Raw genomic sequence first — 19,458 nt, 5'->3', positions numbered from 1 at the left:
TCCTTTACCTGGTTGAAAAACCATTATTACATAAAAGTATGCCTCAATTACTGCCTCAGATTCTTTAATATAATAATAGATGATGATAAGATGAAGGTCTTCTATTAACAGAATAAGGGAAAGATAACCAAGTTGAAATTCTGTGTCATGTCGTACTAGGGGTGTTAGAGGAATTCTTTGAAGTCAGTGCATTTGTTCGTTAAAAGGAAAAGGGGTGACAATAGAGAGTTCTAAAACTGGAAGGCCAAGTGTATCTTATTTTTGAGACCAGTTAATAAAGAACAGACATTTGATCTGAGACGAGGTGAGATCCTGAAGCATTGAGCGGCATTCCGTGTCGCTGGGTTCTCACTCCCTCAGACTTGTGGAGATGGCAGAAGTCAACCCCTGACAAGAATCCCCATCATGCCCCCCCAGCTCCTGCCCTCTGGCGTGGGAGGGAACTCGGTGCCTGAAGGCATTGAGGAGGAAGACCCTGCCTTGACTTCTCTAAGGCAGATATGGACAAGGGTCTTGGCCGCTGTGGTCTTGGAGCACTCTGGCTTCCCCTCTAGGCCTGGGATGGGAGGTACAGACAAGGACTAGCAGGCAGGCCTCAGCACCCCTCCAGAGACGGACTGAACTGAAATGGAAGAGCTGGCAGGTACACAATTTAGGGGAAAGGGAACTTTCATATGTGTGATTTTTGTTTTGTGGGTAGCAGGGCTTATCATCAAACTGATTTTATAGTTTGACAACAAAACATCTTTCATTAGAGAGTCTACCTAAATGACATCTACATATATACAGAAGTATAATTTATTGAAAACCTGTGTCCTAGCATAGGATGAGCATATGTCTACAAAGCTGCTAATTCTCATACCAACTTTGCAAAGAGATGTTATTTATCCCTGGTTTATATTTGAAGAAACTGAAGCTTACAGAAGAAATAACCCAAAATACAGCTGACAAATCAAGCTGATAAGGTCTAACTCCTTGAAATTCTGTGTATTTTCCTGAGTCTTCTAACAATATATGAAAATTCATATCAACATCAAATGTGACTGTAATCTAGCATTATAAATACTGAATACTTCTTCATGACACTGCCAAGTCAGCTATTAAATTTTATAATTGTCACTTCTTATCCTGGTCATCCTCAGTTTTGTTGACGCTGGATCCCCAGCCTTTCCATCTCGTCCTCTTCCAGTCTTCTGACTTTTGTTCCTGCTGCCGCTTTATCTGACAGTGCTCGTGTCAACCACGTGCAATGTGAGACTATAAAGGCAAAGAAAATGAGTGTTTCATTTTGATACTTCAGATTTTGAGTTTCCAAGTCTCTGCAGCCACCCAGGGAAGTTTGTGTGCCGTTCTGTATGTGACAGGCCAGGTCGCAGTGATGTCGGGTACGCACCTGCAGCGCACTGCCACACTGCCTTCCTCTGACCTGCACACGCTCTCCCCACTTACAGAGGAGGAAACGGGTTCCAAGAAGACAGACCCAAAGTCTGGCGTGCAGCATTAAAGCTGCCTTCCAGATGAGCTGGCACCCCGATTTCACAGCTAACATTTCCACTGGTGACCTTGACAAACGTGAAGCAAACACTGCCAGATTAACATTTATGTGGTCAGCTGGTTTTCTAAACACGGATACCACTAAGTTTTTTCCTTGCAGCAATTTTTTGCAGTAGATACGGGGCCAGATCACCGGGAACCCAGTCAGTTAGGGATTGAGAATTAAGCTTCCAATCCTTGCTAAATTCCACATGTTCTTTAAAAGTATTTTCTTTTTCCTCATAAGCCCAACATTACAAAGGTATTTTTAAAAGAAAAATGTTAAGACTTTATTCAAGATATATATCAAGCATTATAATAAAACGGCAGAACTTCAGCCTCTGGAATCCTGTGATTTTACACCCTTGATTCACACAGTCCGGTTTGCTATTTTATTACAGATCGTTCTTTTGGGCCCACAGAACTAAACTAGGGGAGGAGTGCACAGTCCCGGTCCAGTGTGCCAGCTGTTTGAGAACGAAGCACATCCTTTACCACTTCAAACACTGCGAGTACAGAACTAGGAAGGTGCTCAGTGGTGGTCATGGTGGACAAGCACTGTTATCAAAGACATGGACAGTTTACTGCGGAGAACACGCATTTCAGAGGCCAGCAAAATGAACAAGCTATTCACACAAAGCCAGTAGGGATTATGACTTCTCTCTTCAGTTTATAAGTTTAACACCACACCTAACCTCAGAAACAGATCAGGTGTTCATAGCTAATAACCAAAAGTTATTACATGAAGATTACAGACTTTTGAGCTAGCATTTTGTAAACAGCTTGTGTCTGTATATCAGCAAATTGGAAATATTTCGTTATATCCTCTAGACAGAACACCACACCACTACATGTACACTTTGAGGCATTCACATTTTATGTCAGTCCACACACAAATATAAAAGCCTGTTGGATAAGTAAACACGTTTTGCCAGAAACATGACAGATGCTCTCAGTTGTACAGTGAGTGTTTTTAAGAGAGAAACCAACTCCCTTATCAACACCTGAAGGAAAAGTAGTTACATTTATATTAAGACAGCAGTTTGGATACCTTTCTATTTTTAAATCTTGAATGAGAAGTTAACAGCAAGTCTGAGAGTAGAGTGCTTCAAACTTGTTTTTGGCATAGTTGAGTGCAACTGGATAGTCTGTTCTCATTAAAACTTTCCATTGTAAAATAGTGAAAGTCTAGCTTGATCACAATAGAATTTTAATCTCTGCTTCTACAGGCATTTTTATTATTTTGGCAAAAAAAGTTGCTATACAGCTGCTTAAATTAGCTTTTTATGCACTTGTTTCTGATAATCCTGGGTATTCCCAACTAACAGGTATATGTACAAAAGCGTATATTTTTCCTCTGAAACAATCCAGTGAGCTTAAAGGAAACAGACTCTTCCCTAACCAGGTGTAGGGATTAGCGGGTGTGAGGTACAGACAGTGAACAGGCTTGGCTTTGTCCTCGGAATCACAAATTTGCTTTCAGGTTTATTTTCCTAAGTCCTTTTGTAAATTACAAAGTCACCTTCAGAGTAATCATGGGAAGAAGGGATTTAAATACGCATATCTGGCAACAATCAACTTCAAATAGAACCCTTCTGAGGTGGCCGAGATCCAGCCACCGTGTCATCAGCCAGGACCACTTACAGCTGCACAGCTTGGGGGGTGGGACAGTCTGATGGGCTGCTGACAGCTGCCGGACAGTAAGTTCTATGCGGGACATAACACTAATGCTCTAGTCTTCGGGGCACATCTATGAACAAACACAGTCTGAGTATTATAAACAACAGGCTGGAACCACTGCATGCACTACACTGAAAGGAAACAGCTCAAAGCACAAGTACACAGTCCTGCTTTAGGGTCAGCTCTCCAAGGAGGGAGCGGCTCCCTCGGACTAAACTGCTATTTCATCCAGATTTGTCTCTTCTAACAAAATCTCGGTCTAGGTAGGGAGTCCCCTTAGATGCTGCTTTATTCTACTATGTGATCTGGGCTTGCATGACATGCCCATTAAGACCTGGAGTGTCCGAGTGTGCCACTTCCCTGTGGTTTCCATTCTGTACAGCTGAAAAGGGAGCAGGAGGGCGTCAGCCGCAGCTGCGCATGGAGCTGACGGCAATCATATCCACCAAGCTCTCAACCTCTACAGTCCTGGGAGCCAGCATTCTGATTGTGTTGACACAAGTGTCTCAGATGTATTTTATAGCATATCTGAGACAAAACATGGTGCTAGGCTTTGTGATGGTTTGGTTGGTTGGTTGATTTTTGCTCAGTGTTCTCTAGAAGAGGTGCTGAGATTGTAGGCTCCTCTACCTGGGGAAATTAGTCACAGCACAAGTTACTATAAGGAGAAATAGCCATTTGTCAAGAACTTCTGATGCATTCAAAATGATTCCTCTCAACAGCTCTGTGAGTCCACATCCCCAGGAAGTTTTACCAAGGGTGAGCCACCTGCCCAAGGCAAAGGGTAAACCTCCGAGAGGGTTTTGAAGCTCCTCTTCCTGAATCCCAGGGGAAGACACACTTCCTGTGGCTCTCCTATTCTAGGCTGTGTCCCTGACCTCATCACGCTCACCTCTGTCACTGAAGTATCTTCTCTCTTCATTCTACCCCTCTGATACACTGACTAACAATTGTCACGGACCGTTGTGCTGCAGGAAAAGGGATGTTGTATTGGAGTTGTATTTGGAAGCTTTCTAAGCACAATCTAAGACATTCTCCAGAATCAAAAACAAATACACTTCTGTTTTTGCAGATTTCTTACATTAGCAGAACCTCTGGCAGCCCTTGCACGTCCATTATATGAAGTCAAAAGCCATAATATGTACACTGTAGTCCAAAGTATTAGTACCAAAAACAACAAAAAAGTTTTAAAAAAATTGCTTTGTTTGCATTTACAGGACTAAAAAATGAAGTATGCAACAAATAAATTACATATGTACATCTCAGCGGTGTGGGGGCGACTCTCCTTTAGTTCTAGAAACGCCCTGCTGTCTGGCATGACAATCCAATCATGGAGAATTACTAACCTCAGAGGATTTACGGGTCACACACCCCACACACACTCACTACCTTCCTTTTAGCCTCTCCCCGGTGAAATAAAAGGAAAAAACAATATTCTAAAAGTGGAAGAGGGAGAGAGGACTGGCTATGTCTGTGAGGCTGCACACTCAAAGCACACCAGCTTGCAGATGTCTACGTCAGTGAATAGCTCTTTAAGGCAGAGAAGACACATTCTGTGTATCCGGTGATGTTGGCTCATCTCACTCACGTGGTTTCAGTGGCTGAGGATGAGGTACTCTTCTTCCTGAAGCGAGATCTAAGGATTCTAGGAGGTGCCTGGCAGAGAAAACAGAAAAAGGCACCCTTCAGTTTGCCATAAATGCAGAATCTTTTGAGGACAGCACCTGGATGGGTTTGTGTTGAGACATCTAGTCTTTTGGCCACATGTTGGGGCTGGTGGCTGACTGCGAGTTTCCACAACAGAATCAGAGTCACTTTCCAAGCGTCACCAGGAAACTGAGCCAGTTGGGAAGGCCAGCAGCCCCTCTTCATGTTCTCCTAATCCCTGATCTCCAGCTACGCTTATACAAGGATGACAAATCTTTCTTGTTTCTGCCTTGGGGGCAAAATGATCTTAAGTGATTCAGCAGAGAGAAAGCCCCGCCACCCCTTCTCACCCTTGCCATGGTTACTTCCTTTGGGAACAGGACTCTTGTTTCTTAATACGGGCTTAAAATCTCCATCACCAATTTCCAGTCCTCTTTCTGGAATTAAAACCCTTTAATTCATGGCAAACCACACAACAAAGGGAAACACTGCCTTTAAATATGAAGAGTTTTCTCCTAGCCTCAGACTTGAGAGGGTTCATTCAACAAGGACCCCAACCTGCCTTCAACCCCTGTCTACTTCTCTGTGCTCAACCTCTTTACTCACACTCTGTCCTTTCACACCTCTACTCCTTCAGTCTTGTAGTTCTAGTCCTCTTTATGACCCAGCTCAAAAGTCACTCCTGAAGCCCTCCCGCACGGCCTGGTCACACACAGCCACGGTTGTCACCTTTGTTCTCACAGTGGCTTGCACATTGGAGGACAAAGCAGGATTCTGCACCTAGGGCAGGTGTGCTTGCTCGGTTTCCCCACCAACTTGAACTTCCTGAGGGCAGGTCTGTGCTCACCACCATTTCCCAGGGTTGCTCAGTGCCCAGGGGGACGTGGGGGACAGGGCCCACTGCACCTTTGCAAGTGGGAAGACCAGGGAAACTATGGTTTAGTAATCTGCCTCAGGCTGTTGAACAGGAAAGCAGCTTGTGCCGCTTTAAAAAAACAAAACCCAACCAGCACACACCCTTGGCCCTGGAATGATTCTGGCATCTTCCCTGTAGCCCTCTCCCCATATTGGGGCTGCCCAAGCTGTAATGGACTCCTCTGGCAGTATACAAACCCAGAACTTATTTTACCAAAACCTTTAACTTCAAAATTGACCCGTGAGTGTCCCACCTTGGAAAGAAATCCTGTATACTGCAGGGCTCATAACGACAGTCCTGGTGTGAATGGGGACTCGGACCACCATCTGGGTCTATGGGGTCTTTCCTCTGGGACAGGGGACTCCAACTTGCCTCAGACAGATTCTCAGGCCATAGTATTCAGCAGATGGGGAATAGGAGAGGTGACATGAGGGGGTAGAGAGGAAGATTCTCAGTTCCCCAATTCTGCTGCCCCTGCAGCTGAGCCCAAGGCTGGTGACATCACAGAGCAGGGGCCGCTGAGGCTCCAGGCTTGGCCCTCGTACTGCAAAACTCCATCCACATCTACAACTAGCAACAGCACGTACATTAAGTGTATTGTTTTGGGTCATTTGAAAGGGTTGTGCCCCTTTAATGACATTTTATGAATATCTACCTTGTACCAGGCACTATGCTGTGTCTTGGAGACACAGTAATAAATAAGCTAATATATTTATAAAATCCTGTTAAATAGCATGTGAATTTTTTTTCCCCCCAAATTCATTTGGGTTACTTTTCACTCTTAGAGGTTAGAAATCAACTGAAAAAACAATTTTTTAGAGATTATATCCCATCTCCTGTTTCTAAATTAAATTACTAGGATCTTTTTTCGCCCCTTGGGTAGTAACTGGATGCTACCTAGTGGCCTGGCCTGCCTATTTGATAGAGGGAGATCCTCCCAGCCCAGGTGCTCAGGCAGTGTTGTGTGCCCAAGAGATGGCTCCAGGACACCCAGACCTCCAGGGCAAAGCGCTTGTACAACACCTGTTTCAACCCACAGCCCCAGACACCATGTACCTCCAGGGGGAACTCCGTCTTTCGAGGTGCCTTATACTTGTACATGAAATCCAGCAGGTCTTCCTCCTCCTCGTCAGAAAAGGCCAATGGGTTTTGGACCTGGTGGGGCTCCCATGCCTTCACACCACCCTCATTCACATCTCCCTCAACCACTTAATGTCCATTTACAATCTACACAGAGGAGACAAAGTACGGCAAGGGGGCGTCAGTGTACAAAGGAGCACGGGAGGGCAGGCAAGGGCAAGGTTAGGCACACAGCAAGAACGTCAGTCCTGTTAGGACAACCGAGGCTCCTCAGCCAGACAAGGCAGCCAGTATCCTCTGGGGATCTTGCAGGGGGGTCCAGGATTGTGTGGGTACAACTCTAAGACTGACCACACACCATGCACAGGAGCAAGCACAGGCTTAGAATCCACTGCTAGGCTACCAAGGTAACCAGGGCTGCCGCTTCCCTGGGAGAAGCAAGATGCTGCTTAACTGAGATATGTCAAACCCTGCTGCTTAGACTGGTACACCACACCAGAAGGATGCTGGGGGTAGGGGCGTCTCCTTTAAAAACGAGAGTTGCAGTAATCTCAAGAAGGGAATAGCACGGTTTCTCCACATAGAAGCAACGGGACAGTGACTACACTTGCACATTCAGCTCCAAGCATTCTTTAAAAGACAGCATGTAAAATGCCAGGAAGCTTCATAGAGACCCTTAAGCTAAGCTGTGTCAGATTTTCATTTCAAAGGCCAAGTCCTATAGAAGAAAGGAACCTAGTGGAAGGAGAATCTAGTAGTAGTCTTCTCAAAAACAGCAGCAGGATTCCTATTTAGTCTGCCTTGACTAACCTGCAAGGAAAGCTCCATCATGAATACACAACATTTTTTCAAATGTTCAATGCCAAGCATATTTCATGCCAGCTGGCCAGATAGTCCTATCTTTGTCGAGATAGAAAATATTTCCTGCCCATATCCAGCCTATCTGACATTCACAGATATATCTTTCTATATTTAAATATTTTGTTTTTACCTAGAATCACAGAATGCAAAGTAAGGGGCTCTCAGATCATCTGGTCAGATCACCTGAGGTCTGCAGATAGAAACCAGAGCTCTTTCTCGGATACCCTACTACTGCTCCTGAAAACATATTCAGCTACAAAATGTGTTCTCTCCACCAAAAGGGAACTCTATAAAAGCACCAGGTGTGGGTTAAGTAAAACTAACAACTGAACTCTGCGGAGCCACTTCCACAGTTACTGCTGTACTCCCCCACAGCCAGCAGGTGGCAGCACGAGAGCATAGCTGTCTAACCACGAATTTCAATGTTCAATTGTAGTCGAGGAACCTGCTCAGAGAGCTGCACCTTAGTAAGGGTCAAGCCTGAGATCATTAACATTCATTTGATTTATTTTATTTTATTTGCTCTGTGCATCTCCTGGCCTGTTTACTCAGAATTAGGTTATACTCTGGTCCCTTCCCCAGCCCAAATCAGCAGCACCCTTCATGGTGTTGAATAGGAAGACTGGCAAGTCCAGGAGCCTCCCTGACTACTCTGGTCCTTCCCAGCACTCTCCACTCCCTCACACTGACAGCATTTGGCACCTGAACCACAGGGCTTGTGCTGCGTGCCCTGTCAGTCTCATTGCCTCAGCCCAACAGAGAGCATCATGAGGTTGGGGACCATGGCAGATCTTCCCTTGGTCCCTCTGTGCACTGACCCAGGGTAGAGCACACAGAGGCCACTCAGCCACTAAACGAGGTAGGATACTGACATCATCTCAGAGAGCTCGGCTCTTGTCCCAAATCAGAACTTGGTAGCCAGCCATAAGGAGATTCCTTCTGGACACAGATACCTCCTGCTTGAGGGAGGAAAAAAAGACAAAAGTCCTCAGATCAGAGAAGACAGTACAGAAGCGGCCTGGCCAGCTCTGTCCCAGCCAGCAATCCTGCCTCCTGGGAGCAGGCGGAGGGGCCAGTGTGAGTCTCTGCCTCTGCATATACAGTTGCCTCTAAATCTCAGTCCAGGTTCCCTGTGCTGATGGCTCTGGGGCTCAGAAGGCAGTCCAGAAGTGACAGCAAGATCCTCGAGCATCCAACAAGTCAGCCTACTCGCCTAGGCTGGAGTCACGGAGACTGAACAATGAAATCACACGTTATCAAAATAACAGTAACAACTACCACCACCACCACCATCTCAGGACCTAAACCAATATGGCTTTGAATTTGTTCTCTACTGAACATGCAAAGACTACAGGGTAAAAAAAAAAGTGACCTTCTGGCAACTAAGAGTTATAGGTCAAGGGAAACCCATATACAGGCAGGAAGAGAAAGCTAGTGTTCAACTTAACAGAGGCTGGGAGCAAAGGAGGCTAGTCTGGGCAGCCTGGGGGCCAGAGTGGCCTCAGATGGAAGCAATGGAGAGAACCCACTGAAGAGAGAACCCTACTGATCACTGTTCACTGAAAGTTTCTGCCAGGAATGCTGTTTGTAATATTCAGCCTTACTCACAGGAGCCATGAGTAAACGTTCTGGACAGGCTGAGCCTCCGAGCCTCTGGTTGGCTATCGTGACACTGAATCTCTGAACTGTGTTCCCTCTTTGCTCTGGCTGCGAGGATGTCCCGCCTCTCTGACAGTTCACAACTTTATGGCATGCATTTAAGATTTCTAGCCTCTGCCTCCATCTCACCTGCCTATCCCCTTTCCTCCAAGCTTCATTTTTCTCATTTTGGTTTGACCTGTCATCTATATTTCTGCAAGAAGACTTACATTCTTTTTGGAACAGGGAATACTATAAATAAATAAACCCCGCAGAACACGGTCCCACTAAGGGTGCAGCAGGATGAGGATGAGGGCAGTGGTTGAGCAGGGCATTGCTACCTACGTCTTAGTGCTCTGATGGCTCCAGTGACAACTGACACAGGACAGTCTCTTGTGGAAGGTCATGGCCACAACCACCTGCAAACCTCAGGTGGTGGCGGTCAGGTCTGGAGTGTGCAGGGAGGGCCGCCACCACAGTGCCTGAGGCTGGGGTCCCACTCTTGTCTTTTTTTTTTTTTTTTAATCTTTTTTTTTTTTTTAATTTTATTTATTCATTTTTAGAGAGGAGAGGAGAGAGAGAGAGGGAGAGAGACGGGGGGAGGAGCTGGAAGCATCAACTCCCATATGTGCCTTGACCAGTCAAGCCCAGGGTTTTGAACCGGCGACCTCAGCATTTCCAGGTCAATGCTTTATCCACTGCGCCACCACAGGTCAGGCCCACTCTTGTCTTGAGTAGGGATTGGATTGTGGCCTTGGCCGACTGGATTAGCAAACATTGCAGGACAACAGCAGCAGGGAGGCAGCTCCCTCTTCTGTCTGCGGAGACAGGGTTCCAGCCCTTAGAGACCCAGCAGACCATCGGCGCTGAGCCCTAGGAACCCCCACCCCAGCAGGTAGCAGAACCAGCCCTGGTCAGCAAACACACCCCACACAGCACACGTGAGCAGGAGCATTAAAGGAAGTCAGTAACCGTGTATGGGGAAGGGCACACCTGTCCGGAACACTTACATCCACGTCCAACAGCCACCGAGGAGGAAGAAAAGAATATTCTGTTAAGGAAGGATCTTTGGAGATGACACTCACACACCTGTGTGAGCATGCATGCACATACGCCTGCATGCACAGACACACATTAACCTTGGACAGCTCCTGCTGCCCCCACCCCAGCCCGAGGGAAAACACTGCCCAGGCCACACTCAGGTAAACCACCTCCCCCTACCCCCAATTGAGAGGATAGAGATAACTTTGCTTTCATAAACAATGTTCCACACACTTGATTTTTTTTAAAAAAAAAATCTACCTCTATGACTCATTCCAAGCAAAACTAGAGAGTTCAGTTCTTTATTCCATCAAGGTAGGTGGAGAGAAAAGAGGGGAGGAAGGGAGGTAGGCACAATAGAGTAGAAACACAGAAAAAGAGAGAGAGGCAGAAGACTATAGGGAATTAACTGATGGAGGGGCAGGAATGGAGAAGTGAGGAGAAAACATTTTCCTGGAATCTGAGATGCAGATCAAAATCAGTTCTGGAGACCAAGACGGCCCTCTGACCAAAGATATCCGCGACCCCCTGAAATCCCCGCTCAGGACATCACCGTGAGAGCTGGAAAACAAACCTCCACTGACATCATCTGCTGACACTTCCCACCCAGCACCCTCCACGTTGGAGTTACCAGGAGCTGGAAGGGCGCAGGGGCCTCTGGCCCACCCCCAGCACTGCACAGAGGAGGGCTGAGGCCGGAGGGTGGCGGGCTTCTCTGCAGTCGGAGGGGAGTGGGATAGAGGAGTCATAGCGGTGCTTTGTGAGCATACTTTGGGAGCAAGTAGGACCAGGGGCACTGGATGTTAAGAGAACATGAAAAAAGGGAGAGCTGGGACAAAGGCCCCCAGACCACGAGCCTGAGCAAGGCCCTCCCAGCCTGAGGCCACCTCTGAGCTCACTGTGCTGCCCTTCACCCAATGACCCGCTCTGTCCCCACAGCTCTTTTGCAGAGCAAACTCTACTAAATTCCTAAAATCCTCTGCAATCCTATTTCCATGTGGCCTCTCATTGTGAAACCACCAGGTGTCATGGGAGGCAAGGGCTTCCCAGGAAGCAGCACAGGGCAGTCCCTTGAGGAAAAACGGAGCAGAAGGCAGCCTCACTCTCTCTGGTCCCTAAGTTACATCATCTCAAAATTGAAGGCTTTCTGAATGGCCGCTGGTATTTAAAAATTCAAAATTTTAAATGGTGAATTGAGAGCAATAACTAGTTGCCTGAGGCCACTGGGACTGCCTGGAGGTGCCTGAGAACTGGTACATCCGCCAGGCCCAAGACCAGCCCCTAGCGTGGGAAGCTGCTGCCGCAGCCCATCCTCCCTCCCTTCCTGAGAGATAACTGACAGGTTACATTGTATTAGTTTTAGGTGCACAACTTACTAATTATATATATATACACACACACACACACACACACACACACACACATACACACACACACATATATGTGTGTGTGTGTGTGTGTGTGTGTGTGTGTATATATATATATATATATATATATATATATATATATATATATATATATATATATATCCCTTCCATTTCCGATTGGATCAGGAGGCCCCCATGGGACACACGGCTAGTCAGAGCCACAGCCAGGGTGGGAGGATGGTCTCCACTGTCCTCCTGCTCACGATTCCTTGGCTGTCAGTTCACACTGGGCTTATGGCCCCCAAGACCCCCAAGTATTCTACAGATCTAAAAACCTGTTGGCATTGAGAAGCCTTAAGAATGAAAAACTAGCCCTGGCCGGTTGGCTCAGTGGTAGAACATCAGCCTGGCGTGCGGGAGTCCCAGGTTCAATTCCCGGACAGGGCACACAGGAGAGCAGCCATCTGCTTCTCCACCCCTCCCCCTCTCCTTCCTCTCTGTCTCTCTCTTCCCCTCCCGCAGCCAAGGCTCGACTGGAGCAAAGCCCCAGATGGGCAGAGCATTGCCGCCTAGTGAGCGTGCCGGGTGGTTTCCAGATAGGCGCATGTAGGAGTCTATCTCTCCGCCTCCCCACTTCTTTTTTTTTTTTGTCCTGTGACTCGGAGGTGCTGTGGCAGCCTCCTTTATTGGCTCATAAAGTGTCTCCACTTCTTACTTCATAAAAATAAATAAGTAAATAAAAACTATAGGGAAAGCAGGGCTCTTCTTATAAGACAGCTTCATGTCCCCCTGCTCTCCACAGACGTGGGAGGGACCTGCCATGGCTCGACCGTGTCAGGGCTGGTGGCATGGTAGCAACGGGCACTGTGTACATGACGCGTGCCCCCCTCACACCAGCAGGCACCTGCAAGCCGGGGCCTGCCCCTGGGGGCGCCCTCTGTGGCGTGAAAGGAGAGTGGGGCTGGTCTACTTAAGGTCAGGGAAACAGCAGAGGCAGGTCAGAAGAGAGCAACATGGCTAACAGCAGGTTGGAGGTGGGGCTCCACCAAGCTGTCACTCACACAGCAGCGCTGCAGCAGGAGTCCCTGTGCTGGACCTGGAGACTCCAGGCTCACGCCCTCCCCCTGAGGTTTCCAAGCCACTCTGGGTTGTAATCATCATCATCATCCCTCCAAACGCCCTTCCTCAGCCATTTCATAGCAGCACAGGGGGTGGGAAGTGGGAGCTGTCTCTATTTTAAGATGAGGAAACTGAAGCTGAGTGGTTAGGTGATTCACACATGGTACTCAACTTGTAAGTGGCAAAGCAGGACCAGGGCTCCCTTGGTGGCAGCGGGCTCCGCCACTTCAGAGGCCCTGGGTGTGTTCCCAAGTCCTCATCCCAGAGCACAAGGAAATATGGCTCTGGAGTGGCTTTAAAACATCCCCACACATTCTTTCATACTCTTCCCTTCAGGAAGTGGAGATCAGGTCTCCTCCCCCAGTGTGGGCTGAACTCAATGATACACTTCCAACAAACAGTATAAAGTAGATGTGGTGGTGTGCAATTTCAAAGACCATGTTCTCACAGGTGCCATGACTTCCTGCATGCTCTCTCTCTCTCTCTCTTCTCCAGTCACTCGGGGTTAAAGCAGCTGCCACGTTGTAAGGACACTCAACAGCATTAGACAGGCCCATGTGGTAAGGAACTGAAGCCTGTAGCCAAGAGCCATGAGAAAGCCTTCTTGGAAGTGGGTCCCCTATCCTCTCAGTCTAGCCTTCAGATGACTACAGCCCTGACAACCTTTTTTTTTTCTTTTTTTAAGAGAGAGGCAAGGAGAGAGAGATAGCAAAGTCGAGATGTTCCTGTGTGTGCCCGGACGGGGACAGAACCAGCTGCTGACATCTTGACTACAACTCTTGAGAGAGGCTGAGCCAGAACTACCTAGTTAAGCCACTTCCAAATCCTTAGCCTGCAGACACCATAAGATCACACAGGTTTGCTATTTTAAGGAGTTAACCTCCTAACCCCTCCCCCCTCAGCCCAGCCGCTGAAAGGGAGCCCCAGGTCAGGTGCCAGCTCCTGGTTAGAGCCTCCTCTGGAGGTGAGAGCCCAGCACACTGCAGAGCTGGCTGCTTACTCACCTTTTCTGGTCCTGCAGGTGGAGCAGCAGGTACACACTGTGGGGACGGGGGGCACCATCAGTGATGTCCCCCTCTTGACAGGAACCAGCCCCAGGCAAACAGGGAGGCCCCAGAAAGTGTGGGGATCCCTGTGTGTTCAGTATAGGGGTCCCGGGAATGTGGGTCTCTATAGAGACACCAAGGTAAGGGAGGAGATCATTCCAGACTCAGCTTCCTCTTGGGTGCTAGGGAAATGCCCTTGCCTGGCCCAGAGGTCAGTTCTTACATCCTGTAGCCCTAAGGAAAGCGGGGGTTGGGGTCAAAATTTCCCCTGAGAAATAACTCCAACCACTCCTGAGCAGATGTTCCTCCTTTCTACACCTTCCAGTGCAGATGACCTCTGTGAAACCTCAGACTGACCTCTGACCTCCCTAAAGTGCTTAGTTCTGGCCATTTGGTCAAAAGCTTAATTTGCTGCTTTGCACATTCCATTGGTTTTGGGGTACATCCAGGCCTTGGTACATAACATAGCAAGTGTTCATTAAATGCATGTTGAGTGTCTCCAAGTTCATGGAAGGCAAGGATCATTCTTTCAACCCCCTTTGTACCCTTCATGGTGTCCAATGTCTTTCAACAGATGGTGTCTGACAAAATCCCTCCCAGTTCATCTGTAAGGAGAGCAATGCGTTCTTGCAAACTCCACATTGTTATTCTGCACAATGGCGTATATTTTTATTTTACACAACTTGTCACCAATATCTCACTCTGCTTTGTACTTTGTTCACCAGGCATCATGTGTCCATGCTCGATCAGTCTGCATGCTGGAACTCTGTTCCCGATGGCTGCAAACAACGGCATGGGGTGTGGCCGCACCTTTCACCTGTCTCCTCCTAAGCCGCCTTTAACTCCTGCTCCCTGTCCAGGGGTTGCAAATTGTTTGCTCTCTTTACAACCCTAAGACATAGGCTCAACAGGGATTGTCGTGCTCTTTCTTTTCAGAGGAGAAGGCCTAAGGGGCTTGGGCTCATCTTCTGTGCCAAGGTCAAATCATCTGGTAGTGACCTCCTGGGCTATCATCCTGAGAAAGGTTCTGAGGCTCAATCTAGGCCCAGTGGGAACAAATGTGGTGATACTCATAGATATCTGCCTCGCAGTCTCTGCACAGGTCTAGTGTCACCCAGCCAGGACGGAAGCCTGGCTACGCCCACGGCGGGGGGGGGGCTGGGAAGGCATGCTAGCCTGTGAGGCTGGGCCCTTTTTGCCAGACTTCCTCCCAGATACCCCACCCCTCACCTCAGGGGTTATGATGGCCCTGGTCTGGGTGCTCTGTGCTATGCTCAGGCCATCTTCACCTGTCTTTCTAATTTTTGTTTTAGGTCCCAGGACAGCTGGGACGAAAGCTGCAGGGCCTCTGTCCTCCCTGCTGGGTCGACACCTCCATTCTCTCTCCTGAAACCACAGGTGCAGAGGCCAAGGGAAGGCAGTGAGGAGAGAGGGTCCTGCTGCAGCCCCTGGGGTTCTTTGGTTCTCCACGTAGGCCGCCCGCTTGGCCTGCACCAGCACTCCCCACTGCCTCCCTGCGGCGTGCCAGAGCACTGCACTGCTAAAGGAGGTGGCGGAGCCAACACAAATTGTACCAAACTCTTCTCTACCTGGGGCTGGTTTGGGGAGATGTTCATCCCAGGGACCCTTCCATTGCCTTTCAGATCCCACCAGACTGCTCACTTCCCCAGTTCCAGGGCCGCCCTGAATAAGCCACCAAAGTGAGGTCTAGGCAGGAGGCCTGGATTCCTGTGCTGTGTGGCCTTGGCCCAGTGCAGGACCTCTCTGAGCCTCTTCCTTGCTTGCTTCACCTCGACAATGACAACACAGACTCTAAGAGGGAGAAGGAGTGTGTGGCCAGATCAGGGCTCCCTCCAGAGAGCCACATGGTGCATGAGTATTCAGCTTTGGTTTGGGCCCTTCCTATGTCAGGGACCTCACTACTTCACAAGGCAGCCCATTTTTCTCCTGGACACCTTCTTATTATAGAGAGCTTCTGTAGGAGAATTAAATAACAACAACAAGAACAATAACAGCAGCTACTACACAGAGTGCCAGTGTGACTCTAAGCACTTTTACATGGATTGTTTCACTTGAATCCTCATAACAACCTCACAAATGGGAACTGCCATTCCTCATGTCCAGATGAGGAGGCAGAGGTGTGGAGGGAGCAAACACCTTGCCCAAGTCACAGAGCCAGTAAGTAGGTCCCCCTTGGAGCTTTACCTCACTGGTTCTTTCTCTGCCCTCTGAGCCTCACAGAACTGGGGCCCTTTTTTCTTGCAAGCTGAGGCTCAATAGCCAATGAGCTGATCAAGGGTGGGAGGCGATACCTAATTCCACTTCACATCCCTGTTTCTGGGCAAGTGTGCTGCAGGTCAGAGGCTGCAGGGCTCAGGGAAGCCTGGATGGCCAATGAGTGAGTAAACAGAAGGCACTGGCCCAGGAGTCAGGAGGCCATGGGAGAACACCTCCAGCAGGTGACCCTGGTGAGAGTTCCCTTTCCTGGGCCTTTGTCTCTTCATTGGTAAAATCAGAGGGTTAAACTAAATGATCGCTGAGGTCCCTCCCTGCCTGGCCTTTGGGATTCCATTCCAAGTTCTCCTAGGATGGGTTCCCCAGGAGACAACCTTTCCCTTGGGTGGACCTCCACACCGTAGCCATGGCCTCACCTCCCAACCCTGCCAGGGTTAAAACACCTCCTTTTCAACTGCAACTTCAAACCTGGGGCTGGGGTGAAAGGGGCTATTCTGAGAGGTGAGGAAATTGATGGCTGCCAGCCTGGCTCTGAGCTGTTCAGCCTTCCCTGGAGGGGGTGTGAGTGACCATTCTCGGGGTGCTCCTTCTCTCCCAGTTATGTCTCAGGCCTCCAAAGTTAGGTGGGGTCCCTGGGACTTGGGGCCAAGGTGCTCCCTCCAGGCTTGCCTCCCAGTCAGGGTCCAGGTGGCCTGGATGTCCCTGTTTGTACATTTAAGGAAAGGACAGCCACCGGGCACAAATCACAGCCACCGATTCCAAATCAGTGGCCCAGTTCGCACCCTGAGGCTTGCTTTCCCACCACGGCTGAGGGGCAGAGCTGGCAGCCTCCAGCTGTCTCCTACAGCCCCGTCACCATTAACCCTCTGTTAGCAAGAGCAGAACTCAGTTCCTGAGAGCCGAGGGAATGGTCTGGGAAACTGAGGGTCCTGGGCCATGGGTCACCCCCTAGTCCATGCCCTTCCCCTCCACCAGCCTGAAACTACTGAAGGATTGAACGTCGGTGGGTCTCAAACGCGGCTGCACATCGACAGGATCACACATCCGGGTCTCACCCCAGACTTGATGACTCACTGCAGATGGACCCAGGGCTCTGCAATGTCCCCAGGCCAATCCCAATAAGGCAACCTCTTATCAGAAGCCTGACAACCAGAGGCAGACTCTGTAGGTGCCTGGTTTCCAAAAAGCTTTAGTTTCCCCAGAAGTTAGATCTCAGAGGCATGAGTGGCGAGGTGTGCATGGTGAATGGGGGCTCAGAAATGGGAGGAGAGGGTAGATTGAGAGAGAGGACAGGAAACAACCATGCAGGGAAAAGGAACCAAGAGAGCCACGGCCCTGGGGAGGTGGGAGGTGCTGCTCAGGGGCTCAAGACAGGAAAGCCCTCATAGGAGTGAGGGGTCAGAGAGGAAGAGAACAGAGCAAACTGCCTGGCCCAGTTCACTGTGCGTGTTGCCTCAAGGTCCGGTCCAGGTACTACCACCCAACCATCCCCAATGCCCAGACATTCAGATGAAGGAGGTGGGACCTTTTGGTTCAGGTGACCTAAACCCGCCCCAATCAGAGTCCACAGGCCAGCTTCCCATCTTGGCCCAAGTGCTGCTCTGCCCCTGGGCTGGCTTGGCACGGTATGATGAATGAGGCATTGGGGTCAAGTCCATGGGGAAGGGCCAAGCTACATGCCACACAGTGGACTGGGCCCCCTCGATGACAGGGAGACCTGGGAGGTGGAAGGAGGGGAAGTGAGGTGACACGTACCTGAGCTGCCAGCGCTCTCAGAAGCACTCCGGGACATCTTAGGCTGCCCGTGCTTACTGCTGGCCTGCCCAGCCCCCGCTGTGGGCGGGCCTGAGGGAGCAGGGGCACCATCTCCCCTAATGGTGGTGAGGTCCTGCATGCTGAAGCTCCGGAGTCTCTCGGATAAGGCACCCTGTCCCTGGACACAACACAGGAGGGGGCACACATCAGAGGCCAGACCCACAGACCATAGGCAGTAGTGGGGGGTGCATGACAAAAGCCAACAGGAAGCTCTGACAGTCAGCAAGGTGGAAAACAAGACCTGGAAGAACTCTGTAGAGGGCCAGGTGCCCAGTCTACTTCCTGGAAGCACTGAGGGTCAAGGTCAGGAATGTGCCAGGGCCTCCTGTGGGGTTCAGCAATTGTTCCTGTGGCTCCCAGCTCCTTCTTCCCCTTCAGATGCCTCTAGATCAGTGGTTTTCAACTGGTGTCCCATGGCAGGCACGTTGCTGCACCCCGAGAATTTTTACTGACTATTTAGTCAATATAATACCTGACTCTTTAGTCAGGGGCGCTGATGTCTTTTCTTTTCAATTGTCAAATAAAATAATGGCAACAGCCAACACAACAATAGCCCTCCACTGTGAATGAATCAAAATTATACCAATTTTTTTGTCAGATCAGCAAAACATATTTTTTTTGTGTGTTGTAGAATTTTAGTAACAAGTTTATGTGTGCCACGAGACAACAAAGGTTGAGATTAACTGCTAGATGTTGCACTGGATAATGAGCTAGAGCCTCGGAGAGGCGCAGGGCCAAGGACACGACTGCTGCCTGTGGCTTCTGCTCTCTGAGGCTTGTCTGCTGCTTCTCTGGCTTTACAGAAATCAAGTTCTCGTGGAGCTACGTTATCCCCAGAGCCCAGGACAAAGAATCTGGTCAGAAAATCAGAACCTAATAATCTATGTGCTAGCCCTTACTCTTTTCAGAGGAAATGAGATAAAGGCAGTATTTCTAAATGCATGACAACAGCAATTTCTTTTATCTGCTCACGTCACTGTTTATGGAGCACATGTATTCCCACTGTATCATTTGAGCTTCATAAAATACCCATAGGGAATGAATCAGGAGAGAAAATATGATGTTAAAAAAAACCCTGCTGACTGTCACCATTTTGTATTCTGAGGGAGCCACATAATTCATCTCAGGAGGAAATTGTTCTTTTGTTCAGAAAGCAAGCTCAATCCATTAGAGTTCTGAAAGGGACAGTCTTCACTGTCTGGATGAAAGAATCTGTACCATGAAAGGACCATCACAGAGGCTCAGGGACAGGGAGGTACTTGGTGTGCCTCAGGGGCTGCAGAGGGAGACCCATGTTTGGGGGAGAAGGAGACTTGAGAAGGGGGCAGGCTGGTAGGGGACTGTAGTTGTTGAGAACTGGGCTGGGATTTAAATGAAAGGTGATAGGCAAGTGACCACCAAGCAAACCAATGAACTGCAGGCATCTTCAGAAATACTGGAGGGCATCAGACTTCCCACAGGTACATGGGACAGTGGGGAA

At 49.0% G+C, this 19,458-nt stretch overlaps 1 protein-coding gene across 13 annotated transcripts in view; it reads right to left on the bottom strand.

Annotated features, from left to right (window-relative positions):
• Nucleotides 1-373: 373 nt before the first annotated feature.
• Nucleotides 374-19,458, bottom strand: part of REEP1 (receptor accessory protein 1) — a 125,397-nt gene continuing 106,312 nt past the window's right edge. For 4 of the 13 annotated variants that reach the window (XM_066377763.1, XM_066377767.1, XM_066377768.1 and 1 more), the window contains 5 exons: nt 17,919-18,096; nt 13,887-13,922; nt 6,833-6,984; nt 4,802-4,869; nt 374-1,257 (listed from right to left, as the gene is read on the bottom strand). In XM_066377763.1, coding sequence (XP_066233860.1) covers nt 1,218-1,257; nt 4,802-4,869; nt 6,833-6,984; nt 13,887-13,922; nt 17,919-18,096 — 474 coding nt within the window. In that variant the 3' untranslated portion in view covers nt 374-1,217. Of the gene's footprint in view, nt 1,258-1,796; nt 4,870-6,832; nt 6,985-10,713; nt 10,958-13,886; nt 13,923-17,918; nt 18,097-19,458 lie in introns of those variants that run through there. The other 9 variants (XM_066377765.1, XM_066377764.1, XM_066377766.1 and 6 more) reach the window with 9 other exon arrangements.

Source organism: Saccopteryx leptura, chromosome 3, assembly GCF_036850995.1.
Source record: "Saccopteryx leptura isolate mSacLep1 chromosome 3, mSacLep1_pri_phased_curated, whole genome shotgun sequence".
Lineage (NCBI taxonomy): Eukaryota > Metazoa > Chordata > Mammalia > Chiroptera > Emballonuridae > Saccopteryx > Saccopteryx leptura.
This window is presented reverse-complemented; position numbering and strand designations above follow the sequence as displayed.